Source organism: Ursus americanus, chromosome 23 (assembly GCF_024610735.1).
Source record: "Ursus americanus isolate L20-20 chromosome 23, mUrsAme1.1.p, whole genome shotgun sequence".
Lineage (NCBI taxonomy): Eukaryota > Metazoa > Chordata > Mammalia > Carnivora > Ursidae > Ursus > Ursus americanus.
The window spans coordinates 30,028,721-30,055,808 of record NC_142149.1 but is presented as its reverse complement, the minus strand read 5'-3'; the positions used below and the strand labels follow the sequence as shown (position 1 = coordinate 30,055,808).

General features: G+C 44.5%; 1 protein-coding gene across 1 annotated transcript; it reads right to left on the bottom strand.

Annotated features, from left to right (window-relative positions):
• Positions 1-1,792: 1,792 nt before the first annotated feature.
• On the bottom strand, positions 1,793-26,623 carry DGKE (diacylglycerol kinase epsilon). The gene is made up of 12 exons (XM_045773264.2): positions 26,462-26,623; positions 25,541-26,017; positions 17,523-17,682; positions 15,403-15,522; positions 13,516-13,659; positions 13,090-13,247; positions 12,669-12,720; positions 11,448-11,561; positions 10,141-10,212; positions 7,608-7,735; positions 7,265-7,376; positions 1,793-6,889 (listed from the first exon to the last, which is right to left on the bottom strand). The coding sequence occupies exons 2-12, from the start codon at positions 25,993-25,995 to the stop codon at positions 6,686-6,688; spliced, it is 1,719 nt and encodes a 572-aa protein (XP_045629220.1). The 5' UTR covers positions 25,996-26,017; positions 26,462-26,623; the 3' UTR covers positions 1,793-6,685.
• Between the last annotated feature and the right edge of the window lie 465 nt (positions 26,624-27,088).

The following is a 27,088-nucleotide window of genomic DNA, read 5'->3' as shown; positions in this document are numbered from 1 at the left end:
TAAAAATTTCTCAACTCTTACTCAATTTCTGCACGTACTTCCTGATGGAAGCAATTTGTGGGCCACGCTTTGAGTTGTATGGATTTAGAGGGTACATGAAAACCAGACCCTGCAGAGAATCTGGTTACGGGTCAGCCGATGGGCTCCCCGGGTCCAATCAGCCACAAGGGAAGAACGATCGCATGGCCCTTTGGCAGAGTCTTTGGTTGGGGGCCCTTCCCAGGGAGTGGGGCGTGAGACACACGCAGGTATGTGGTTGGCCTGGCCCCCCCCAGGACGGTGCCCTAGCGACTTCGTTTGGAGGCTGAGAGTGATTCCTGCAGAGTAAGTGTTCTAGAATGCATAGAACAGAATCTTCACAGAAGACGCGCACACGCTCTTGAGTCTGAATGCAGAGATGAACAAGGGGAGCTCCCTGCGCTCAGGAGCTCAGACTGTCTACAGCTTTCTCACAGGCTAACTAATGCTGTTTCTATCTCCTGGTTCCCAAACTTGCCGAAAACATTCAGTTTTACGGCCACCGCGGAAGGCTTCCGGCTCCTCCAAACCTCTGGACCCCCTTCCACAAGCAATTCATCTTTAGTATGTATGTGGCCCCTCTCCTTGTGTGGGGGTCCCTGGAGGGCTTACCACAAACCCCGGCCGTCCCAGTGCCCGGCAGCGTGGTGCGTTTGCCCACACCTGTTGTGTCTGTTCGGCGCGCTGCTGGGGGGGTGAGAGAGCAGCGGGGACGGGGTCGGGCAGCTTCGAGCTCCGAGCTCCCCATCTGTCATACGGACTCGGTAAGGCCTACTCGCAGCACCGCGGATTGGAACGAGATGAAAGTAAGGAAAAGCACCTAGCAGGGAAGTCAAAACACGGACCTGTCCGGGGTTCCTCGGTTCGTGGGGTCTCCCCTGTGACCGCGGCGGGCGTTGCCCAGCGGGGTAATTCCTGTCGAAGCTGGCTGAGCAGGGAAAGGTACGCTGGCCTTGGCGGTGTCTGTTGGGTAAGAGGTAGGCAAGTGAACAGTGAATTTTTATTTCAAAGAATTTGTTAAAAACCGACTTCTGGGTAAAGATATCAAGGATGAACGTGCATTCAAGTTTGTATACTCTGCCCCAGGCTACAAAAACCACGCGGTAGGAATCTTCTGTTCTGCTTTCTGTCCACAAGCACCGGACCCAGAGCCTGCCACGGTTGGTCCTGCTGTAGACCAAGGACCATCAGCTGCGAAACTAATTCAAAGCTGCTTATTTTATCTCCCTGTTATGTCAAAAAAACAACACAGGATCATACTTTTTGGAGTGCTGCACTTTGAATTTTATTAAAAAACAAGCAAACGTTTCCAACATATCAAATGCTTTAATTCACATTTCTCTGTCTGTAGGCGTTGACCACGACAATACAGAGCAAACACAACACAGTGAGTAACGCAGGGTACTTAAGTGGTAGGTATGTGGCACGGTGGCCAGGGGAGGGGGACAAAGTGCAAAGGCCGGCTGGCTGCCATCCGGGTTGACCCTGTGGGCTCAGAGCCAGTTCAGCCGGCTCACTGCGAGTGATCAGGGCCAAGGATCCAGGCTGCTCTGAAGGCGCTTAAAATAGAATTAGAAATCAGAATGCCGGGGCGCCTGGGTGGCACAGCGGTTAAGCGTCTGCCTTCGGCTCAGGGCGTGATCCCGGCGTTACCGGATCGAGCCCCACATCAGGCTCCTCCGCTATGAGCCTGCTTCTTCCTCTCCCACTCCCCCTGCTTGTGTTTCCTCTCTCGCTGGCTGTCTCTATCTCTGTCAAATAAATAAATAAAATCTTAAAAAAAAAAAAAAAAAAAAAGAAATCAGAATGCCCATCGTCTGGGGGGCTCATTCAAGCAGATCAAATTCCAGAGAAAGACTGCTGCCAGAGCCCGAACCAGAGGAATGAGATCAAATGTTCTGATGAGCCACTGGCCTCGACTACAGCGTGGCCACCCTTCCAGCAGGTATGTTCTCACATGTCGCACAGTCTGCGCCTGTGACGGGTGCCCTGTTGCCTGGACAGCGTGAGGGGAACAAGGGCAGCGACCTAACTTCCCAGCTCTCCTTTTCAACTTTCCACACCGGTCACCAGAAAGCACCGCACAGTGGAAATTTCCTACGGTTTATCTTGCTCAGTGTGTTCTGCGTGGACGCTTCCCTTGAGTGGCGAGGCAGCCCAGAAGTGAGCCACACAGACTGAGGAAGTATCTAGTATCAGCAATACACTTCTATCTACAGCTTCTAGGTGACTCACTTTCTTCAGACGTTTCTGCAGGTGACTAAGGTCAATCATTTAAGTTTTACGAACTTCTGTACGAGAGAGGGACATTTTTGGATTCTTTCTTCGGATCCCATCAAAAAGGGATGTACCTTTTTGATAACCGCAAGCCTCATGCACGGATGACAGGGCCATGGGGGGGGTCAATGTATGTGTGTGTGCATTTACAGAACTAAAATTAACTAAATACTCAGACCATTTCTACACTAAAATTAGAAATGGGAGGAACAAAGGTTAAGCCAGTGCTTCACTACTCAACAAAATGCCTTTAAAACTTGAGAAATAGCCAAACGGTCATATTCTAAGCAGCAACCAAGACCTTCCAATCATCTTTCACCAAAAAACATGACGTTTCTGAATATGTACAAATCAGCAGAAAATGAACCAGGTGACAAAAATCATTAGAGTAGTGGCTTCCAAACCCTTAAAAAACAAGTGGAATCCTTTTTTTTTTTCAAAATGAGGAAGAATTTTATCTACTGGAATCTGACCTGAAGCAGCGTCCAGCAGGGGGCTGCACTGAGTGAAGTGAGAAAGCAGGAGCCCCTGGGGGTCCACCGCACGGGCCCCCAGCCTGCTTGTTCTCTGGGACAACATGGATCACAGTCCAAAATCTGCTTCCACGGAAGGATCTGAGGCTACCCATTTTTATGTAATCGAGTCTAGACGGATACATGAATTTGGAGAGGATATCAACAAACTATTCATAGAATTCCTCTAGAAGAATGATTTGGGGGGAAGAACACAGTGGAGAGAAGGCAAAACAATTTTAAGAAAATCCAACTAATTCCATTTTTCCGCCAGGTATCCATCCAGCAAAAGCCCCGGGTGAGCACAAGAGGTACGGACTGTCAGCGCGCATCACGGGCACACAGGCGCCTGTGCATAAAACCAGAGATCTGCGTCCCATCTCCAGAGACACGCATTCCTCAAGTCAGGGCCTGGGCTTCGGCATCAGAGGCCGTCAGCAGCCCAGGGGCTTCTGCCACTGCGGACAATGTGCGGATCACATTTTGAGAAAACAGGAGACGGGCCTTAAAGGGAAAATCTGAGAAAGGCAGGGGCATACTTTAAAAGCAAAACCCAAACCACTTCTTCCATCTTGTCACAGAGAACACACCTTCATTATTGGGACAGAGAACAACACTCTTTTTTTCTTTTTAAATTCCTAGGTATTTTTGAAAATAAATCTACCTACATTCTATGGTCCAAAATTAGGTAGAATTAAAAAAAATTCCGATTATAAAGTGCTGGTTCTTGCTTCAATATTGTCATTTCAAGGAAAAACCACACAAAACTATCACCTATTCGATTGACCTTTTTGGCCGAACAAGTAAAAATTATGTATTCGGATCCACATGAATCTGTAAATTAATATAACCTTTAAAGTTTTCTAGTTAGTGAAAATTTAAAATTCCATAATATACAGTAAATACAATTGTACTTTATATTACAAATGCAAACTATTTTTCTTTTGACATGCTGGTAGTATTCATTTTTACAACGCAAAAAGGACTTTACAATTTCTGAGTCACAGAATATTTTACAACTCTAAGTAGGCAAACATACTTCAAAAAGCAAATACTACAGGTTTGACACACCCTACAAAAATAAAAATAAATAATTTTGACTATAAAATTTTTATAAACGTTGGCTACATTAAGGGTTCACAGCGAATTGTTGCAGAAAACCTAAAACTCATTTAAGGTCGTGTAATCTCACTATCAGACAACCTGTATTTTAAAACATAAGTCAGTTTGACTTGTACTGAACCTAACAAAGCACTGAAATGATCACCATCTACTTATGGGATCTGTAAGAGCTGCCAGGTAGTCAGTGTTCGAGCCGCTAAGCTGAAAGAGTTAGGAATGCACCAGGACAGCAAAGGACGAGAGGAATCTGAGAACAGACATGGAGATATGCTCTACTTCATATATTCCTTCCTGAGAATGTAGAATTTGTTATTACATCAAGACGATTTAAAATGAAACAGGAAAATATTATGGCAAATTATTTTTGCAAAGTACAGAATCCCCGCTGACGTCGACGTCTGCTACTCTAACGTGTAACTTGCAAACATGAGCCTTGTAAACGGACCTTATTTAAAACAAGACCTATGCCTACCCATTTATTTGAAATGCTGGGTACATGTGCCTAAAAAGTAAATGGACTTTGCTAAAATGGTATTTTATGCTATGGTATTCAGAAATAACTTTCCTAAATGAAAATAAGTCTCAATGACTGAATAAGGCAACAGAGAAACTTCACAAAGGGTCAGCAGGGAAAAAACCTCACTGGATTATGAAAATTGAAAAAACAATTTGTTTAAATACACGAGGGAGTTACATATAGACCTGTTCTAAATGCAATGTAACATCATGGTTAGAGTATAGTTTTAACAAAAAAACCCTAGTTATTTTGGTTATTTTAATTCTGATATCCCAAACTATCTACTTTGATTCTACAATTAGTACTATGGAATTATATTATACATACATTGCAGCCTAAAGCAAAGTGAAGTTAACAGTGTATTTATAAAACGTGACATCTGTAACAATGGTGACCATGAGTTAAGGAATAAAATTCATTATACTCAAAACATGATCAGCCCATAAAAGAAAATCTATAAAACTCTCCTATCAACCTTGATGAAGGTGTATGAAAAAGGTGAAAACAGATCTGCTCAAAAAATCTTTCAATACTAGAATTTAACATCTCTTACTGAGATCTGGAAGAGGTTAATTTAAGCAGAAAAGAAGTATTTTGTATATAAAATGCACTGACTACTGTATCACTACTAAGTTTTTCCTTCAAAACATGGCCTCAGCCTGAGGGTGAATGAAATTTATGACAATTCATGGATGACAGATCCATAACAGATCCTTAAAGGAAGCTAATGGTGTTTTGGGGGATACATTCTAGTCTTTCAGGGATTAACGTCATGAAAGACCACCAAGCCCACAAAACGGGCCATTTGTTAGAAAAACACCAGGCTGGAGGCCCAATGGGTCTGCCTCACTGGCCTGAGGGTGCAGGTCGGTTCACACCAGCAGAGCGCCCTCTAATGGGAAACCATAAGACTAGCCCTTCAGTAAGTTTCTGGCAAACGAGGGTCAGATGAAAGAATGAAATGAAACTTTCAGTTACGCAAAAGTTGTTTGCCAGTGCTTTCATTCCCCTTTTTAAAAAACATATTAATATTTCTGAAGAATGAGACTATCTGGGTAATATATATGTCAGGAGAATTAAATTATGGGTTTTAATTACTTAGTCCAAAGGCTACATTTCTGATTGTGACTAGCTGAATTTATGTGATAAATTTAACTTATTAAATAAAGCCATGTATTGTAAACACTAAACACAAGTATACCACAATGAAGAAAATAAATAAATAAAAAAATATCTCTCTCATTTTAAAATAAATATGATATACACATTTTAGCATAGGATTCTGTCTGCTTCCCCAAGGGGATTTCTGGTAAGTACTTTGGATATAAAAGACTACTGTTCTTCAAAATACTACAAGACCACTGAACTTTTAGAAGTTACTAATCATTACTGAACTTTTTTTGAGCAACTACTATGGCTAATAAATTTTCCGCAGTACTTTTTCTGAATTGTTGATACTGTCTTTTACTCAGGAGAAACTGGTCAACAGTCTAGCCTGGAAACCCTCACTTCCAATCCAAAGTGCTCTGAATGTTAATCTTTACCAATTCACCTACGTGGTTTTCTTCCGGCTACACAGGGCTGAATTCCAGCTCAACGTGGTCATTAACAGGGTTAAGCAAGCAACATTTGGGGGTCTGAAAATGCTCTCAAGATAAGAATTATAACAAAACTTTAAGTACTGTCTTTCTTTAACACTTCTCCTTGTAGGTTTCCTGGAAATAGATCCTTCCGGATCCACTCGGGGCTGGGCTGTAGGAGGTCTTCAGAGACAAGCCGCAGGAGAAGAGCCTGCATTACCCGGGCTGGTTTGACACGAATCATCTTTCAAAAAAGCAGGTTCATTTTTAAAATGTTAAGAATTAAGATGGCAATGATTTTTCCACCTACTTCTTGCCGGACGTGTAACGTGTCCATCAAATGTGTACTCAAGAATAAGGAATGAGGGCGCATGGCTCAGAGTGAGTCCCACCCTCAAACAAAAAGCCACGAGAAACACCTCACCTTCGAGTAATTAACGTTCTGTGACTTTTTAAAGTTAGTCCAATACGACTGGGGTGTTTTGCTGAAAAAGGAACAGGCGTCTGTAAACAACTGGAATTTGGCTGTTTTTGGAATGCTATTTACATAAATGTATCCTCATTATACTACCGGTGAAGGTGAAGTTCAGACTGAACAGCTGACAGGCAACGTCTCACTTCTGGACGACCACGTTATCTACTTGTGTGCGAGGTCCCCTCTAACCCTGCGTCTCCTCGTCCGTCAGCTCCGTCTCCTTTACGTCCTCTTGATCTGAAGTACTGGAGATGTCGTCATCCGTCTGCTCTCCAGAGAAATACAACATCAGTGCGTGTGTCTTGTGAGTAATGGTGACGGTGCAGGGCCCCTGGGCCCACGGCTCCCCATCCACCTGCATTGGCATCATGGAGCTCTTCAAAATCAACTGGTGTTAGGGAACAAAAAATTAGAAAAAAGTCAGTCCCGTGAAGTTCAGAAAGGTCTTCCTTAGTGCTATCGTCCACAGTCCCTTAACCCTTCTTAGGGACAATTCTTAGCATTTTGTTCTTAGAAAATTAATCTGAATATCTCTTTACTCATCGTTTACGGGATTCTGTTCCACTGAAAGCTTTGTTTCTTCCACACCCCGTTTCCTCCCCATCACACCCAAGCCTTTGGCGGAGGCCGAGCAATAGTGCGGCTGAAAAGCAGTGTTCAAGGGAAGCTGGAGAGGGCGGATCTTCTACAGATTAGTGGCTTGGAAATGGACTCGGACAAGCAGTCACGGCACGTAGGAACCGCAGAGCAACAGCTCACTTACCCGCACGGTGTGCGCCTGGCCTATTCGGAAAGGGTTTGCCAGTTTCACTTGGATCTGAGCACAGTGGAAAGAGCCGTACACCCCAACGACCTCCAGCAAACCATCATCATGCCTACGGGTGCAGAAGGGAAACACGGACTGTGTGAGGCAAAGAAGGAAAATCAGCCACGTGAGGACAACTACGTTCTCGCAGAGGCGGACACTCAGCTGGTTAAACATTCATATTAATGAGGTATGCAAACAACAAAATCAGAAGAGAAAATATGAACAGTGTACCGAGAACAAGGGACAAGCTGCTTTAAAGGCAAGATGACATACCAAATGCGACCACCAATGTACCCACCTGGCCAGAGGGTAAGTCTCGTCTCCCATCCCTTCCCACAGTCTGCAGCCACCGCCCCAGTATCCGATGTTCAGAACTATGATACCTTCCAGGTTGGGCAGTTCGACTCGCTCGCCATCCAGTTCTAGCTTTAAAGAAATCCGAGCAGTTCGTTACCACGGGGCGTGCTATTTCCAGACACAGCCACTCAAGATTCACATCCATTTCCATCCACGCAGGACGTCAGAGTCGCACGTGTAAGAGACTACTGCCTACCTACTGCCCCCCAAGGAATCTGCCTTCCTGTTCAGTGCTTATTATAATACATTAGAGCATTTTAAAAATTTTTTACCAAGGTAGAATAGCACAATTTTTGTTGAGTCTCAGTATCTTTTCCCAGCCTTCTCTCACGTGCTGTTCCAGGAGCACCCGACACTCTTCCCGAACTACTCCCTTCCTTCGCTGCCAGGGGCCGGACTCTCCTTCCCTGGGTTCCCTCCTCAGTCACTACCGAGAGCCCTGCCTCCTGCCACCTGCTGGCTACGTGCTAGGCTCCTCGCTCTTCTCAGGCTGCAGACCGGAGGAAAAGCTCAGCCCCTGACATGTTGTGAACTGCCCCCTCATGCTGACAGCGCTAGCCTGCTGGTCCGGAAGAGGACCGGGCCAGATCTGCGTGACCTACTGCCCATAATACACTTCCAGCCAACTGCGGCCCCTGAAACTCCCATGCACGGCACTGAGCTCACGTGAGGCATCCTCTCTGTGGCCCGACCATCGACTGCCCAGGAGAGAGCACCCCAGCCCCAGGTGCCTAAGCCAGAAAGCTGGGGTCAGCTTTGGCTTCTTCACCTTTATCCTCCACTTCTAAGTACCTACCGTCTCCATCACTCCCAGTCCCGCACACCCTCCCCGCTCTTCCCTAACGTGTTCCTACGGGCTCTGTCCTCCTCCTCATCCCTCTCCGAGCAGTGCGATGGGTGCTGCCATTCCCTGATGACAGCCCTTCAGTGCTTGACTTATGCTCGGGATGAAATCCAAGTTCTTTAACAGGCCAATACGGACCCTCTGAGATTTGGCCTCAGCTCTCGCCACTTTCCCTCCCGCAAGCTGTCCTCCAGCTTGAACTCACGCAAACACACCAGGTTCTTCTTCTGGGTCTCTGCACATGCTCTTCTTAGCCGAGAACAATTTTCTTTTTTGGGGATGGGGCAGCAAAGCAAGGTTTACTGAGCGATAAAGTTTATTGAATGATAGAGTAAAAAGCTCCCGGAGAGGGAGTGGACCCAAAAGGGTTGCCCAGCCTCAAACAACTTTCCCCTCCTTTTGCACTTAGCTATTTCTTACTGAATTTTTAGATTCCACCTTGTCACTTCTTCCAGACACTGCTTTCAGTCACTTTCCCTAGACAGTTTCTCCAGCCCCTGGGCTGTGCATTGCTCTTATTTATTCTCCTAAGACCGAATACCTTCCATATCATGTCACCCCTCATGCTGTACTGCAACGTGGTTTAAATGTCCTCCCTTCTCTCCACACCGTAAACTTAGTGAGTGCCAGGGATTATCAACGTATTCCCAGCACCTAACACAGTGCCTGGCATTTGGTAGGTGGCTTCACAAATAAATTTTGCATAAATACAATATCAGACATACACAAAAGTAAAGTGTTACCATGTTTGCTTCACTCTACCAATGCTATAGGAGCCCAGGATAAAAGAAATACGATAAAGCGGAAGGGAACTGTTTTTATGGCAAATCTTGCCGTTCGTCCTGTCCCGCGGCTGCAGTCTGTGAACTCAGTGTGAGTCTGACGGCCACGGCCTTCCCTGGCCTATGTATCATCAGGCTCCTCGTGTTCCCTGCTCCTTGTTCTCTCTCTTCCCAAGCTGTCTGCCTGGCTCTTTCCCTCTGACTTATTTTACTAGTTCTAGGTTTCTCTGTATTCATGTCTTTGTTGGCACACGCACCCATTACGGATTCTTTCTGGAAGCAAGCAAGGACTACAGACAAGGCTTTGCCATATCGTGATGTTAGGGATACAGCAGCAATAAGCACTTGTTAATACCCTACTTTTACTGCTCATGCATCTTTACTCTGCTTTAGTATGCGAGAAAGATCGATACATCACAACCATGATATAAATCGCATCCTGCGTTTAAACTTCACTGAGTCCCTGACGAGTCAGGCACAGTGTGAGACTGCGTCACATTTGTCATCAAGTACGAATGGAAGCTGTCCAGCATCAGCTAAACAGACTGGACTTGGATAAACCTGGGTTCAAATCCTGGTTTATGTGTGTATTTGGACACTGCGTGAATTTAGGCAAATTACTTAATTTCACACAATTTTCTCCTCTGCATAATGGGAATGTAATAGTACCTGCCTTACAGGGTAATGGTGACAATTTAGGAGGATAATATGTATAAAGCACTTAATAACATGCCTGGCACACAATGAATACACCATGTACGTTAGCAAAATATGTTAACAGAAAATTCAGTACTTCTGTTAAAAAAATGTTTATAATTCAGAGATCACCTAAAACTTTAAAAGCTTACCTCAACTTTTTTATTCAAATCTTTACATTCTTGCACTAAACAGTCTTTGGTTCCATAGAATAAATAAACAGCCTATGAGAAATGGACAGAAAAGGGGATATTAAAGCAACGTAACAAGCTCTGTAAGCAAGACAAAGACACTGTTGCACAGTTTCCTGACATGCCCTTTCAGCCGCGTTTCCTTAGTGGACCAGATTCTAGTGGGAAGAATGGGCACCATTACTTTTGAGCTGAATTAGCCCATTTCTCAGGGGGAATGTGAGACAGGAGTGGTTCGTGCCTAAATGGTGTTTTCTGCCAGTTTATCCAAAAAGCTGCATTTTATAAAGAAATACTATATTCAAATAAGAAAATTCTATCTTTTTCTAGTACTTCAGATTACTTACTGAAAGGAATACAGATCGATCTAATGAACATTTTATAATCACTTTTGAATACAGAAAGGTTGATGGAAGCACAGATGTTAATTACTAATCATACAAACAGCAACACTTACTGCCTTAGGAACTGTATGAATAAAAGGGACTCCTAATTTGAAATATCTGTGAAAAAACCAGGAGAAAAACTGTTTTGCATTTAATTTTCACATCCTGCTGCTCAATCACCAAAAGTCCTTGGAAAAAAAAAAATGAGAGGGGGCGCCTGGGTGGCTCAGATGGTTAAACGTCTGCCTTCGGCTCAGGTCATGATCTCCAGGTCCTGGGATGGAGCCCCGCATCGGGCTCCCTGCTCAGTGGGGAGTCTGCTTCTCCCTCTCCCTCTGCTTGTGCTCTCTGTCTCTCTCAAATGAGTCAATAAAATCTTTAAAAAAGAAATTCCAAAACCAAACTTCCACCAAAGGAAATTACTTGTACTAGAAATCAGAGTGACGACTGTAGTTAAAAGCCATGGTAAACAAATTGTTCCTTCTCTTACGTCATCCGCCATTCTGGAATTTTTTTGAAGCTAACGGAATCTCTTTTTCCTCTAACGGCTTCACCCAAACTTTCTCCTGCCTAAAATTTCTTTCCAGTTTTAGCTGCCATTTAAATAAGATAAGCGATCACGTATCTTTCCATTTAGTTGCCACCTAAACAAAATGTGCTGTAAAACGTTCTCTGAATTATAAAAAGTTGGTCAGAGTTATAAAACACTGTGATAAAATTACATTTAAGGATCTAATTTGACAGTCTTACACAAAACAGAGCAGGTAAATGCTTCCATAAGTGCTATCTGAATCTACTTGAAAGAATGCTAGATAGAATTAAACTATTGATTTTTACTGTACCTTCGGTGATAAGCAGGAAATGTTATTTTATCCAACACACCTTATTAAGAATTCTGCTAGAAAACAGAGATGGTGCCTTCTCACGATGAGCATGAAAATTGAGAGCCATGAGAGCATCAGGTCCAACGGAAAAATAGTTGTTCATTGTGAATTCCTGTGGAAAGGGGTAAGAGGGAGGAACGGATTAGGCTTCAGTCTAAGCCTGCGACGTATGTTAAATATGTAACTCTTAGTCTTTATGTTCTCTGTGAAGATTTAATACTTTCTGCATTGACTTTTCACTTAAAGCTGATACTATCCAGTGAAGTTTCCAGAAATAAAGCTTCAGTTCAAAGGCTGGTAGCAATCCATATGCATTTCACTTTGCTGTTCTGGTCAGTATGCTATGCCTCAGATCTTACCGTCCAGCCCGGCTCTGCTTTGCTTCCGGGCTTTCCACGCCTGTGTTCCCATCACTTGTGCTTTTTATTTTCACTGCAGCTCGCAGGGTCCCCGCTTCATCTATTTCCCACCCCGCACGGACCCCTCATGTCCACCTCCAGCTGTCTCGCTCCTGAGCACTAAGCCTGCATTTCCAAGTCCTGTCCAACGTGCCACAGCCTCGACACTGATGTGCCCCAAATCTAACTCGTTTTCCTCTTACTCAAACCTGAAACTTTTTCTTATCTTAGTTAATGTCATTTCCACACATGCAGCTGCAACAACCAAAACTGTGGTATGATGTGTATCTTCTCTCCTCCCCTAATACTGACCAGCTGCCAGGTCTCCCTCAATTCCACCTCTAGAACGTCTTCTGACTGTCTTCCTGCTGAGAGGCCCCTTGTTCTGCCCTCATGCAGGTTTCCAGGCTATTTCCGCTCCATCCGCAGCTCCATCTGCTAGAAAATACGGAGCTGCCGTCTCTGCAGTAGTTGCTACCCAGGATCTGCATCCTCCGGGATCTCTTTCGTCTGCCTGGAGAGTCTTTTGCTCCTTTCTCTGTTGATCTAAACTGTGTTTACCTTGTAAGGACCACCTCACATGTCACTTCCCCTGAAATCTCTCCTGCCCGATCTGCCGGGGAGGCACGGAGCGCCCTTGCCGTCTGTTCCCCCCACAGCTGACGTGGGGGCCGAGCGCGTGGGTTTCTCTTCTGCTCCGCGAGCGGCCCCGGAGGCAGTAGGCGCCGCGTCTCTGTACCCCAGCACCGTGCCACCCACGTACAGGGGCCACTCCCTCACGGCTGCCGAAACCGCGTGCAACGGAGGCCCTAGACACGTACCTTGGGTTTTCTTAAATTGTAGTACCCTTTGTTTGTTACTTGAACCTTCCACCTAAAAAAACAGAAATTTAAACACAAAGGTGATTATCACCAAATTAACCGTCAGTCAACTATAATTATTACCAGTCAACTCCGGACGCCTGGAGATGAGGTTCTTCTATGAAAACAGCATTCGAAAAAATAAGCACGTTTCGAAGTGACAACACAAATTCTGAGGTAAGTCCTCAGCCCGGTGTGACTCCAGTCCCTCAATGACACCGCAAGAGACAACAACAAAATAAAAGCCCAGCACCTGCGGACGGGCGCAGCTGCCACGGTCTTACGTTCAGACGACGCAGGCCAGCTACCCGAGTCTTCACTTTTAAACCAACCGACATTCCCGAGGCTCCAGAAGTCCACCGGTGGGGGAAGTGCCACTCACCTGTCTAGTTTAATAGCGTCCGCTTCCATCACGTTTCTCAAGACCTGCGCGACCGGGACCTCCCCTGCGTACCCCGTGCCCCAGCCCAGGGTGTTGGACAGATCGTTGCCTGTCCCCAGAGGCAAGACCGCAACCTGGGGAATGTACTTTTCTTGTCCCTAGAAAACGGGAGGTACACGTTAGCTTTGTCTCTTCAGACCGCTTGTTGGCTCCCAGTATTTGGTAAAACTCACAGACCCAAGAAAGAAAAGACACCAACGTAACGACTGTATGGCCTCCCGACGGTTATAGGAACTGCTTCACCACGGAACTCAAAATTGGCAATGTCTCCTAACACTCCTCGGCGGAGTACGGAACAGCCCGAAGGCCGCGCCACGGCCTCGGAGCCGCTGCTGTGAGAGGCTCGCGGGTCTCAAAGACCGATACCTTAATCTTCATCTCATCCACCGCGTCCAGGACCCAGCCCACGGTGCCGTCCCCGCCACAGACAAGCACTCGGGCTGCGTGATAGGGAAGAAGCGTGCAAAGCTGCAAGGCTTTGATGGGGGGAGTTCTCGTTACATCAAAAACCTAGAAATGAAAGAAAAGGAAAAATTATTTTTATCCAGTGCCGTCCCTCCAGATGAGTGCGGACACGGCTGGAGAGCAGTCCCGGCTACGATGCGTTGAACGGTATGCGGACTCCTGACGCTCCTCACGGAGCAGCCCGACACCGACCCTGCTCACAACGAGTGAGCCTCACTCTGTTGCCCGGGAAGCTGAGGCGCAGGGCAGTTAAGGAACTTGGCCGCGATTCCCCAATAATTACGCGCTGACATACAAATTCGATCCTGTGGTGTGTCCGCGATACAACACTGCCTCCTTCCTGTTCTCAAGAAACCGGAATGTGCTAAGTTCATCTTTGCCCAGTATTTCATGCTTTATACTGGATTTTTCAAATTCATTACTAGTGCAATTTAGTGCACGTTTCTGGGAAACAGTTTTGCAGTATGTGTAAAGTGACACAGAGATGCAGGGATCCTTGATACCTATAATTCTGTAAGGGATCTAGGAAAATACTTCAAAAACCAAAAATGCCTGTTTATAAAAGTATTCAGTGTGGCATTATTTGCAGTTGTAGAATCTTAGAGACAAACTCAACCTCCAGCAGCAGGAGACTGGATAAACATGCTATATCCGTTCAGTTAATTATCCTCATCATTACATGTGTAATTATGAAGACTCTATCACACCATAGATATTCTTTGAGTAATGAAAACAATACAAATTTTTAATCTAGTTTATTGTTACTGTAGTGTTAATATGGAGATGCACAGATAATTCATGGAAAGAACACGGACAAATGAAAACAACAGATGTGTTCGTGTGGGGAAACTGCAGGTGATTTTCTTTCCTTATTATTTTTGTAGTCTCCTTAAGTTGTACGATGTCGAAGGGGAAAAATACAAATTGGAAGGAAAAACGTTACCGCGTTTCTGATCATTACATGGGTGGTTTATAAACGCTTTTCGAAGTAGAAACTACTACCATGTAAACTCAATGCTGTGAGCCTTATATTCTTGTTTTTTAAATTGAGGTATAATGCGCATGTAACAAAATGCTTACTTAAAGTGAACCCATTTAAAGTGAACATTTAATGATTTTTAGTAAGTTTACTGAGTTGTGCAACCACCACCACAATCCGGGTTAGAACACCTGCACTGCTCCGAGAAGACCCCTCAGGGCTTGGATGCGGCCACTCCCCTCCGCTGTCCCTGCACCTGCCTTTTCGGGACAGGCCTGGTAAGCAGAGCCTCCCTGGGTCCGTGCGCCCGGCCGCCCTCACTCAGCATTGTTTCTAAGGCTCAGCCCTGGTAGCATGGATGCATCAGTACGTCTCTGTTTATCACGGAGTTACATTCCCTTGTGTGGGGACAAATCTGGTTTTATCAATTTGCCGGCCGATGGACAGCTGGGTTGTTTCCACTTTTTGGCTATTATGAATATCGCTGCTATGAACGTTTGCATAAAAGTTTTTGCGGAACATGCTTTCATTTCCCTTGGGTCAGTTGCTAGAAATGGCATTGGCAGGTGGTAGGGTGAATTTATGTCTAACTTTTCAAGAAATTGCTGCACTGTTTTCTAAAGTCGCCACATCATTTTATATCCCACCACAAAAGCACCTCTTTCTCCGTATATCTGAATGGCTTGATACTTTTTAAATTCTTTCTATAATTGAGTGATGACTATTTTAAACATTAACCACAACTTAGGGAAAATGAAAGGCTAAACACTACAAGATTAATACAGAAGGAAACTTTTCTCTTTAGTTACCTGGACTGGGTTTAGGAGGATCCTAAATTCTCCCAGCAGCCCTTCTCCCATGTTAGTTCCACTACGAGAGTTCGCCAGGATTATTAACGGGGTCCACTGCTTTCCAAGCTTGGAGGCTAGCTAAAAAAATTAATGCGAGTGAAAAGGGTTTAATATCTCAAAGATGGTGAACAATAACATTTTCATTTCTTGGTAACAACAGTGCTGTAAATTTGCTGGGAGAAGCACAACTATCCCAGTACAATGAATACAATATATAAGACAAAGAATTCTAGGAATGGAAAGTGAACACAAGAGATGAATAATTTAACTTGCACCTACTGTATTCATTCTCTTCTCCATTATTCTAGATAAATCACCTGGCGATGCCTGGATACTCATGTAGGAAGGAACTAACAAGGTGGCCCATTCCAGTACTAACTCAAATTGTTAGCAAGTTTTGACTGGAACAGAGTTAAAAATCTGTCTTTCAATAAGGCTCCTTCATTGTTCTAATTTTGCCTCCTAAAGCTACTAGAAGTAATTTTATTTGTTCTTCCACAGAACTTGTGCTCAAACACCTGAGGCATTAGATCTTTTATCAGTCTTGTCTCCGAGGTGATCCACTCTAAGTTCTTTCAACTGTTCACAGAGTCTCTCTGCTCTCTTACCTTGACTGTCCTTCTCTGGATGTATTCTAATGTATTTTAGTTTGCAAGTTGTTGTTGTTGTTTAATTAAAAAAAAAATTTAAAAATGGCGTAGCTCAGAATTAGATTCAAGAATCCATATTTACACAAAGGCCAAAGTCAAATGAAATTCTTGTTCCTCTAATCTGTCCATTTCCTTCTTCTCCCCTTCTCCTTGTGGATGTAAACATGAATGGAGATGTTCCACAGTCTTACCCGGTGATCCTCACCCCACAGTGTCTCAGATTGAATTCAGATACATTAGGGAACTGAATGTCTAAAAAATATGTATCATTAACATTAAACATAATGCTTTAAACTTTTTTTTAAAGATTTTAATTTATTTATTTTAGAGAGAGAGTGAGCATGCATGAGCTGGGGCAGGGCAGAGGGTGAGGGACAAGCAGACTCCACACTGAGCGAGGAGCCCGGGCTCGATCTCAGGACCCTGAGATCACAACCTAAGCCAAAACCAAGACTCAGGCACTCAACTGACTAAGTCACTCAGGTGCCCCAATGCTTTTAAATTTTAAAATGCCTTTTTCTTTGGCAGGAATACTGACAAAGATGACATTTAAGATATAAAATCCTAATTTGGAAAAAGACACAAAATTTAATTTCAAAATAAAATAGTTCAATTGGGGCGCCTGGGTGGTTCAGTCAGTTAAGCGTCTGCCTTCAGCTCAGGTCACGATCCCAGGGTCCTGGGATTGAACCCTAAGTCAGGTTCCCCGCTCAGTGGGGAGTCTGCTTCTTCCTCTCCCTCGGCCTCTGCCCCTCCGTCTGCTTGTGTGTTCTCTCTCTCAAATAAATAAATAAATAAATAAATAAATAAATAAATAAATAAATAAATAAAATCTTTAAAAAAATAATTGAATTATTTTGGCATATTCAAGTCGGAAATAAATGCAAATTTTTATAGTTACCCCTTAAGAACTACATAAAGACTGAGAAATACATTCGTATCAGTTCCCAAACACATATACACTGCAAAGTGTCACTGACTTATTATTCAAATTATGGGTAAGGAGCACCTCATGTGCAAGGAAAACTTATCTCTAGGCACCCTACATAAAGTTCCAAGTAGAAAAATTCTGTTAGAACAATGTGTAAGGAAAATCCATGTCTTCTTTTCGTGGATAGTAATAATGAATTTCAAAGCTGCCTGCTCTCTGAGTCATCCGAGGACCTGCCCTAGGCCCACTGCATCGGAGCTGGTGAGGGAGGTGCACTCAGGAACTGCAGGCAGTGGCTGAGAAACCAGTAAGAGAACATTTCCAATTTCCCTTTAGACATGAAAGGACTCCAGAGCCAGACTCTGCGGCATAGCCCTGAGCGCCGGGCAGGCTCTCCAGGCTGCTCTAAGGGTTCTCCCCTCAGCGCCCTGTACCTGTCGCACAGACTCAAACGGCTTTATGAAAATCAATTACAGCAGGAAAAATGAACTGATTACCACGCCATAATCCGTTTTTTTGTCTTTACGCATCTGATTAATAGAAGTCAAATAACTTGGGGGGATGATGAGGTTTCTGAATTCTCCAAAATCACATTTTTCATTCTTCAAGCTATTTTTCATGCACTCGTCATGCACTGTTTTCTGACACCAAATGCACCTGAGGGAAGGAAGGAACAAAGACCATAATTAATTTTAAACCATGATTTTAATGATGTGTAAACCGATCATTCCTGTCAAAAAAATTAATAGTAATCTCATCATTATTAGACATAAAATCTAGCAAATAAAAGATTTGTAAGTCTCTGAATAGTGAAAATGAGCTATCAAGTTTAACATACTTGGCAGTGTAATCTAATAGTGGTTTTTAAAGTGTGATCTGGGGCCCCCCAAAATCATTTCAGGATGATTCTGAGGTTAAAATCACTTTAATAATAAGGGGTGCCTGGGTGGCTCAGTCAGTTAAGTGTTCAACTTTCTTTTTTTTTAAAGATTTTATTTATTTATTTATTTGTGAGAGAGAGAGCGAGCGCGCACGCGCATACAAGCAGGGGGAGCGACAGAGGCAGAGGGAGAAGCAGACTCCCTGTTGAGCAGGGAGCCCAATGCGGAGCTTGATCCCAGGACCCTGGGATCATGACCTGAGCCAAAAGCAGACGCTTAACTGATTGAGTCACTCAAGCATCCCAAGGTGTCCGACTCTTGATCTTAGCTCAGGTCTTGACCTTGGGGTCATGAGTTCAAGCCCTACATTCGGCACACACACAAAAAATCACTTTAATAATAATACCAAGATGCTGTTCCATCTTCCTTCTCTCAAGAGTGTGCAGACCCAATGCAGAAGCAGACATGAGAATCTAGGTGGCCTCTAAACCAAAAAGTGTACCAAAAAAGTAAAACAGTGTAGCTCTTCTCACTAAATTTTCATTAAAATATTTTGTTACATTACTTAAAAAATGAATAAACAACTCGGTTTTTATGTGTAACATGGTGAATGCCAGTGGACATAACGCACATAAATAAAAGTGGGTCTAGAACAGTGGCTCTGAATCTTAATTTAATGCCCCCCTGGCCTGGGTCTTTGAAGTGTTCCTCAGGGTCCAGTTTGTCCAGTTTGAAAACCTAACTTATGACCATGGGTGAACACTCTAGTAAATATAGCATAATAGTCAATTCCTTGTTGGCAGTTAATACAAAACTAGTCTATATGTTTGCATTTGAAATACAGACAGAAGACATTTACATTCAGATTTGCCTCTCTGGCTGGCTGGGTGTGTGTGTGTGGAACGAGCAGAGAATAGCCCTGGAAAAGGCCCTGGGTTTCCATTATTAATCTGCTAAGAATTTAATCCACTCACAGACAAGGCAGAGCTGACCGTATGGACAAAAGCAGGCCGACAGAAAATAATGGTTATAATTAAATGAATTTAAAAAAAAAAAAGAGGATAAAAGTCTTTCGCCCAAGGTCAACCCTTTCAGACTTCTATTTTAAGGTTGTTTTTTCCGGTGGGTGTTCAGATTTGCCAAGTGATTATTGCTATTTGCTCAGGAGTCCTACTTACTGCTGAGAGAAGTGTTATCTGCAGGATCTGTTAGAGAGAGAACTGTGAGATAACTTGCGTGTGTTCTGTTAGTACTCGCTTTCAAACTAAGCCTGAGAAACCACAAGGGACTGCTTGCTGCAGCCCGAGTACACCACCCCCACCCACTGCGTGCGCTCGCCACTCTCAAACAGGGTACTGTTACTGAGAATAACCCGAAAGGTCCCCCCTCGATTATTGCACACTGCTGTTCTCTGGGAAGCAAAGTGGGACTGAGGGATGAGAACACTCCCCTTTCGCTCTATATTCTTTCGTATTGCTGTACTGCTTGAGTTTCTAAAAACGAGAATATATTCATGAAGTCCCAGTATAAACTTTTAAAATTATGTTTTAAATAATATCAGTGTATCAGAAAGACAGAAAATAAAAATCATGCAGTGACAGTTCCTCTTAACTTTCTGAGGTACTTAGTTTTACTGTGCGCATATGCTTATTTTTTAGGAGGGATATGATGTGTATATATATCTGGATAGTACTTTTCTTTCCACGTTATCATGAACGTTGTCCTGTGCCATTGAATATTTAAAAAAAATATGGTTTGTAAAGAATGTATATAGTACCACGTCATATGGATATACCATGATTTATTTAACCTTAAAAAAAAAATAAGACCTTTAGACAGTTTATTTTTCTAAGTATAAACAACATGAAGAACAACCATAAACATAAATGAGATCATTTCTCTAGAATCCTAGAAGTCAAGTTACTGACTCAAAAGGCATGCATTTTCCTAAGATTCTTTTCTTTAATAATTCTTTAATACTTTGAGTATAGCTGACACATAATCTGTGCATTAGTTTCAAATACACAATACAGTGACTGATATGGCCAGCGTGCTTGTCAGTGGAGATGTCCATCATGTCTAACACTTGCTAATCATGCACATTAGTATTTTTAATTTTTTCTTTGATAATTTGACAGAAAAAAATTTTTTTTGTTTTAATTTGGAAGTCTTTGGTTTTTTTTTTTTAAAGAGTTTATTTATTTATTTGACAGAGAGAGAGACAACCAGTGAGAGAGGTTCAGAACAGAAACGGGGGGCGCCTGGGTGGCGCAGTCGTTAAGCGTCTGCCTTCGGCTCAGGGCGTGATCCCAGCGTTCTGGGATCGAGCCCCACATCAGGCTCCTCCGCTAAGAGCCTGCTTCTTCCTCTCCCACTCCCCCTGCTTGTGTTCCCTCTCTCGCTGGCTGTCTCGCTCTGTCAAATAAATAAATAAAAATCTTAAAAAAAAAAAAAAGAAGAACAGAAACAGGGGGAGTGGGAGAGGAAGAAGCAGGCTTCCTAGTGGAGCAGGGAGCCCGATGCGGGGCTCGACCCGAGAACTCTGGGATCACGCCCTGAGCTGAAGGCAGACGCTTAACGACTGAGCCACTCAGGCGCCCCATAATTTGGCGGTCTTTGATCACTAGGTGAAGCTGAGTATTTTTCTGTCTGCCTCTGTGAATTGATTCACGTCCTATATTCGTCTGTACTCGCTGTTAATAACTGCATGCACTTCTTACTGATGTAGGATATTAACCTCTTTCTGTCACATTTAGTGCAAACTTGTTTCAGCTTCCTTTTAAATTTACTTTTGAATGTACTTCAGTTTATTTTTTGATAGATCTCTATTTCCCTTTGTGGTTTACTTAAATGCTGTTATGCTCTGAAATCCTTCACCATTTCCAAACCCGACACTCGCCTATTGTTCCCCCGTTCCCCCCATTCAGTTGTCATCTCTCTGTCTTTAACTCAGTACTTCTGGGGCTACAGGTTCCGCTGAGGATCTCATGAAAGTGTCTGGGTTTCTTGGAATCTTATCCACCTGTGAATGAAGAGCCCCTGATTTAATCCATCAGGAGTGTATTTTGGTATATAGTGTGATATGAAGATCTCACTTTTTCCCCCCAAAGAGTACCTGTCCCAGCACGATTCACAGTCTTTTCTATCCCCAGTGATTCGGGACACCTTTATCATTTACTACATTCTCATAAATTTCACAAAAGATTCTTTCACCTAAAATGATGGCTATTGTCAGACTTGGCTCTGTAAAGGCAGAGCCAAAACGCCTGCTAGCTATGCAACATTTTACTTTTCCTTACAAATACCATACTCAGAAGTGAGACTGGTCTCTTCGTGCCTTTTGTGATTAGTGTTTACCATGATCTAGATTTCAAACCTGATGGGAAACTGAGACATTACTAATAATGCCTTGACATTTTAGTTTCAGCAATCATGTCATTGACTCATTGCTTATCTTTTTACTTTGAAAAATTTTAAACCTACGCAGAAGTCAAAAGTATAGCAAAAATGACCTTAAGCCAACCCTTCACTCTGATTCTTAATTTTTCCCCCACAGTTGCTTTATCTCTTTCCTCGTGACTCATATATTGCTGAATCATTTGAAAGCATTACAGACATTAAGAGATTTTACATTTCAATACTTCAACAAGCATTGCAGAAAACAAGGATGATGTCCTTTTTAAAATGTTTTGCACTAGAATTTTTCCCCACAGTAAACATAAGTAAGCTCACCACCTATACTCCAGCATTAATGCCTTACCGTAATTGCTTTGTTACATTGCTATCCATCTATAAATCCATCTAAGTTTTGGTGTATTTCAAGTAAACTGTAGGTGTCAGGATACTTCCTAAATACCTCACCAATCAGGCATATCATTACCTAGATTTCATCATTTATTTATAGGTTTTTTTTTCTTTTGATGTAAAATTTACATGTGATGAAATGTACAAATTGGTACATTTGCTGAGTTTTGACAAATGAACATTTTCATGTAATTAAAACCTTTACCAAGACAATAGAGCATCACCCTATGTGCCATTCTCGTGCAGGAGTATGTTTTTTTTTTTTAAAAGAAGCTTTTTTTTTTTTTTTTTTTTTTTAAAGAAGCTTCATAAGGGGAAAGAAGAAACTACTGGCAGCGCCACTTCTTATTTTCTGTAAAGCTATCTGTTGGTGACGGCTCTCCTTTAGTTTGCTGGAGGCAGTGGCAGGACTACACGTGAGGTTGTGATGTTCGTGTATGATGTTCCCATGACAGCAGGGGTTGGCCAACTACAAATACATGTGCCACCTGATTTTGTGGATAAAGTTTTACTGGCGCACAGCTACCCCCTTTCATTTATGTAACATCTGGGGCTGGTTTTGTACTATGATGGACAGTGAGTTAAGTAAGTGTCTGCAAAGCCTGAAATATTTAGTTTTGGCTCTTTACAGAAGCCCACCTCTGCTCTAGAAGATGATCTGGTATCTTTCAGTGTTTCAGATAAAGAATGAAATGAATAAATATATACAAGCGAACACAGAAACATAAAGTTTAAGATCAGAGCCTAGACTAAAGTGGCCAATGTAATTACCTGCTCAAAGTCAGAAACTTTGTTTCATTTATCAGTGTGTGTGTGGGGGGAATAGGATGTAATGAAGTAAAGGTCTTATCAACAAAAAGGCACCTTAAGTTTTCCTAACAAGACATGGCATACTATGAGGAACAAAGGTTTATTTAAAAAATGTCATGAATACTTATAACACAATTCCCTATTTTAGTCAGAAGAGAGGTGGGAAGAAGGAAAGGAAGACCAGGGAATGGGTGTAAGATACTAGGTGCAGAAACACATTGTAGTGGTTGGAGGCAGATGCAGGAATACACACACAAGAGAAAAAATCTACAGGGAAAGTAGAATGTGGCACAGCGCTGGCACAAAATAGATGCTCATATGTGAAAAGTAAATAATGGCTGAATGAGTATAAATTAAAGGGCCTTTGTCACTTGTTCTGCAGAGCTTAACTGGGCTGCAGGCTTTAAAATCCGTGATTACCTGAGTCTTTATAGTTCCCTTAAGTCTCATACTTAGATCGTGATACAGACATGGCGGGAGCCCTTGCCAGGGCTGGATAAAATCCAGAGAGGGACAGTCTGGCTTGTGTTTAAAGGTTCTAAATAGATATTTATTTTGTTTATTTTTCTGAAATATCTCATTCCTACAAAAGGTCATAGCAGACAGTAATCCTGCATAACATTATTGGCTAAATCAGAACACTGCAGAACATTCAGGACACTATGCTCTTTTCTCCTGGGAATAATAAACACTTCCTAAATCATACAGAGATGGTTTCTACCATGGGTGAGGGGTTCAAGCATGCTGGGAACAGACTGCTCAGTAACTGGTAAGAATAAGCTCGCAAGGAAAAGATCATCGCATTTACTGTGCACAACATTAAGGACAGAGGCTGATGTTGTAAAAGGTACATAAATAGAGCAGTGGTCCTGCAACTTCAGAATTACCTGCAGGGCCTGCTAGGGCAAAGATTGCTGGTGTCTAGGCCAAGTTTCTGACTCAGTGGGTCTGGGGTGGAAGGAGGGTTGCCAGGAAAATAAAAGATGTTTGGTTAAATTTCAATTTCAGATAAATAAACAATTTTTTTGGTATAAGTCTGACCCAAATATTGCAAGTGTCTTATTTGGTTCGCTAAATCTGGCAACACTAGAATTTGCATTTCTAACAAGTTTCCAAATGATGCTAATGCCACTGGTCTGGGGAACCTACTTTGAGAGCCACTGAAATATAGGATGTTATGTCATCATTGAGAAGGAAAAACTGGAGCCTGGGGGTGAGTAGAAGATCAGGTAAGGGATGCTGGAGGAAAGGGCACGAGACGAGTCTCTAAGGATGCCTAGCAGCGAGCCAGGAGAGGAAAGCCTTGAGAAAGAGAAGGGCAGAACGAAAAAACGTGATATTTTAGGGAAGGCATAGCCAGCTCGGTGTTGCTGGCACAGCAAGTTCAATGCAGGTGGTGGTGGGTAAACCTAGAAGGGCAGGTGGGGTCCGGAGAGCACGTAAGACCCTGGGTACCATGGTAAGTACTGGAAGTTTACACTGAAAGACCATCAGGGTAAGTGATGGGAGCAAATGAAAGGGTTCACGCAGAGTAGGGACTGGATCAGATACACGTTTCTAAGATTATTCGGACGGAGGATCAGAGCACTAGGATTATTCGTTAGGGAGTACTAAGATTATTCGGATGGAGGATCAGAGCACTAGGATTATTCGTTAGGGAGTACGTGAAGCACAATAAAGATATTTATGGAAGCCATTTTTATCTAATTCTGCACAGACACAAAGAAGGGAAAGGAATAAGATGCAAGTCATGTCTTCTTTCCAACCAATCCCAGCTTCTGAAGACTACAGCTTACCTATAGAGAGAATTATGAAATTTACTTAAAGATGCTGGTAACCTAGCTCTCACTGATGCCAAAAGGACAACATCTAAATTCGAAAGATACCAAATAAAAATCAACGGTTATAAAACTCTGTAGTTGTTTAAAATATGTTTTTGAAAATTTTTCTTAAGTCTAAAGCTGATGCGTAAAATTGTTAAAAATAAGATTTAAAAATAGGTGTTGACCTAACAGTGCTCATGGTAAGTTTAAAAAAAAAAAAGGGATGAAGTAAAATAAAAAATAAAGATAAAAAAGTAGCTTGCCATCCACTGTCAGCTTTTTATTTTAGTTCCTAAATACATTTAGGGCCCTTTCTACTTGTCAGAAATAAAACTCACGACGATGAAGATGTCCAGACCTAAGGCTGAGCCAAGGCTAGGATGTCGGTATCCCTAACCCTATCCAAGGGGTTAGAAATCCCAGACACGTCTGTTTTACCACCACGTAAAATTCTCTCAACTGTAAAATGAGAGCAGATGATTTGCAAAGCAGCCTCCCTTCTTAGTACCAATATCTAACAACAGCAAAGGACGTCTTCCCATATTTTCAGATAGTATTTAAGAACATTAATGTGCGGTCCGGTGTGTGTATATTTAGAAGCCGCTAAAATATTCTTGGCTTAACCAAGGACCCTTGTCTGAGATGTTACATGTCCTGGAAGGCCATCTGGCAAAAGTAGAGTCCCTCTAAGTGCTCTCTTTCACTACAGCAGCGATATCTATATTTGAAAAAGATGCTTCCAAATCTGCCACGGAATGACACTCGTTTTCACTGCCCATTCATAATACCACACGGAGGAAGGTCAGTTTCTTGAGTCTAGGGAAAAGCTCATTTGTCCATACTTCGATTCTCCTTAAGTAAAATGGAGATAATCAATAGGAACAAAAGCTAAAATATAATACACAGCGGCTATGAAGTCTGCAGCACTTTGAGACCTCTGGATCCAAGTTCAGTGCCAACTTTCATTACCCAAAAGGGCATGCTGGCTGAGGAGTGGGGGATGGAGGTATCGTCTGGGCAAATGACTACCGCAAAGCTGCCCTGCTTGTCCAACACCAGGCACGTTTATGAGCTTGTTTCCTTGAAGTGGGCAGTTTAGGCCATTTGAGGAGATCAAGGCAGGCCTCTCCGCCCACTCCATGAAATCCTGACTCCGACGCCGCACTCTGGGGCAGCGAAGCTCCACAAAGGCCTTACCTGTAATCGCAGAGCTTGGGTTGGCTGCCGCACTGCTGCTTGCAGACCACACAGTAGCTGCACAGGGGCACGTTGCCCCGGATCCAGTGGTGGGGCATGGCGTCCAGGGCCCTGCCGTCACTCTTGAGCATGATCTCCTTGCACGGGAAGCGCTTGTCGGCCTTCTTGAGGCAGCCCTCGTCCACGCGCAGCCCGCAGCAGTCGCAGAAGGCGCCCAGCAGAATGTGCTGCGCGCACACGCAGCAGTAGGTGGGCTGGCTGAACAGGTCCGTGTCGCGCCAGCCGTGCTTGCTCTTGCGGAAGATGTCCCTGCGGTGCAGCTGGCGGCGCGACCGCTGGAGGCTGCACCAGAAGGTGATGAACACCGGCAGCAGCACGGAGCACAGCGTCCACAGGACCAGGTGCCCGTCGGCAAAGAGGCCCTCGTAGGGCGCCGGCCGCTTCTCCCCTTCCATCTTGTCCAAGGCCGATTTCTAACTGAGAGAGAAACAGGCGGGGTCCACCCGGGGCTCGCGGTCCCCGCCCGCCCTCCGCCTTTCAGGGGACCCCGAGGGCACCGTCTGCCCAGGTGGCCCCGCTATCTCCAAGGAGGCGCACGCGCCGCGTCTGCCCGGCCGCCCGACCCCGGAGCCTCCTGCTGAGCCGCGCCGACCGGGCGGCGCCCAGCGCGGTCACGCTCCTCCCTGCGTCGGGCACCGGAGAAACGGAGAGGCTGCCCTCGGCGGGGAGGCGGCCGCGGAGCTGGGCGCCCGGAGCTCTTGGCGCGGTGGCGCACGTGAGCCGTACGGCGCCGCCAGCGTCCGTGACCGTTAGCCCCGGGGCCCGCACTCCGCTCCCGGGCGCAGCCGTGCGGGCCGGGCGCGGCCTCCCGCAGGCCCCCGAGGCCTCCCGACCGGTTCCCGCCCGCCTCTCCGGCCCTACCTCGCGTGGGCGGGGGCGCGGCTCCGGGACCCAGGGCTGGAACCGCCCTCGCGCCGCCCCGCGCACGAGCCCGCCTCCGGAGCCTGCCGGGGCGCCGACGCCAGCGAGGGGCCCAGGCAGCCGCACGCACGCCGAGGCCCGCGGCGCGGCCGCGGGCGTGGGTGGAGGCGGGGCCTACGGCGCGAGCCCTGGGGCGGGACGGGGCGGGGCGGAGGTGTTTGGTGGGACGCGGAGGCCGACGGGCCTGGTGGGGCGGGACTTGGGAGAGGGTGGAGCCGGGTGGAAGGGGCTGGGCCGTGGGCGTGGCTTAGAGAGGAACGGTGGGCGGAGTAACAGTAAGGTAGGGGCGGTAGAGAGGATACGAGGTTGAGCCGTGCGGGTCTGTAGCCATAGGAAGTTCTAGTGTGAATGATTTACAGTAAGCTTATCTATGACCTTCAACTTCCCCCACCTCCCTCACTGTCTGGCCTAGGGGGGAGCTGGCACAATTTTGAATGATGGAAGGGAGAAAACTGACAGTTTTGAGAGTGTTACATACTAAAAGAATGGGACAATCCAAGTAAAAAATTGATAGATGTCACCTGAGTGTTAAACACACGCTGGCTTACTGTGGTCCAAGCACTCCGA

Coding starts and splice junctions, on each gene's coding strand:
- DGKE (XM_045773264.2), bottom strand. CDS start 25,995: ATGGAAGGGGAGAAGCGGCCGGCGCCCTACGAGGGCCTCTTTGCCGAC. Junction 17,683..25,540: donor CCCAAGCTCTGCGATTACAG/GTAAGGCCTTTG, acceptor TCCTTCCCTCAG/GTGCATTTGGTGTCAGAAAA. Junction 13,248..13,515: donor TGGATGAGATGAAGATTAAG/GTATCGGTCTTT, acceptor CCCGTTTTCTAG/GGACAAGAAAAGTACATTCC.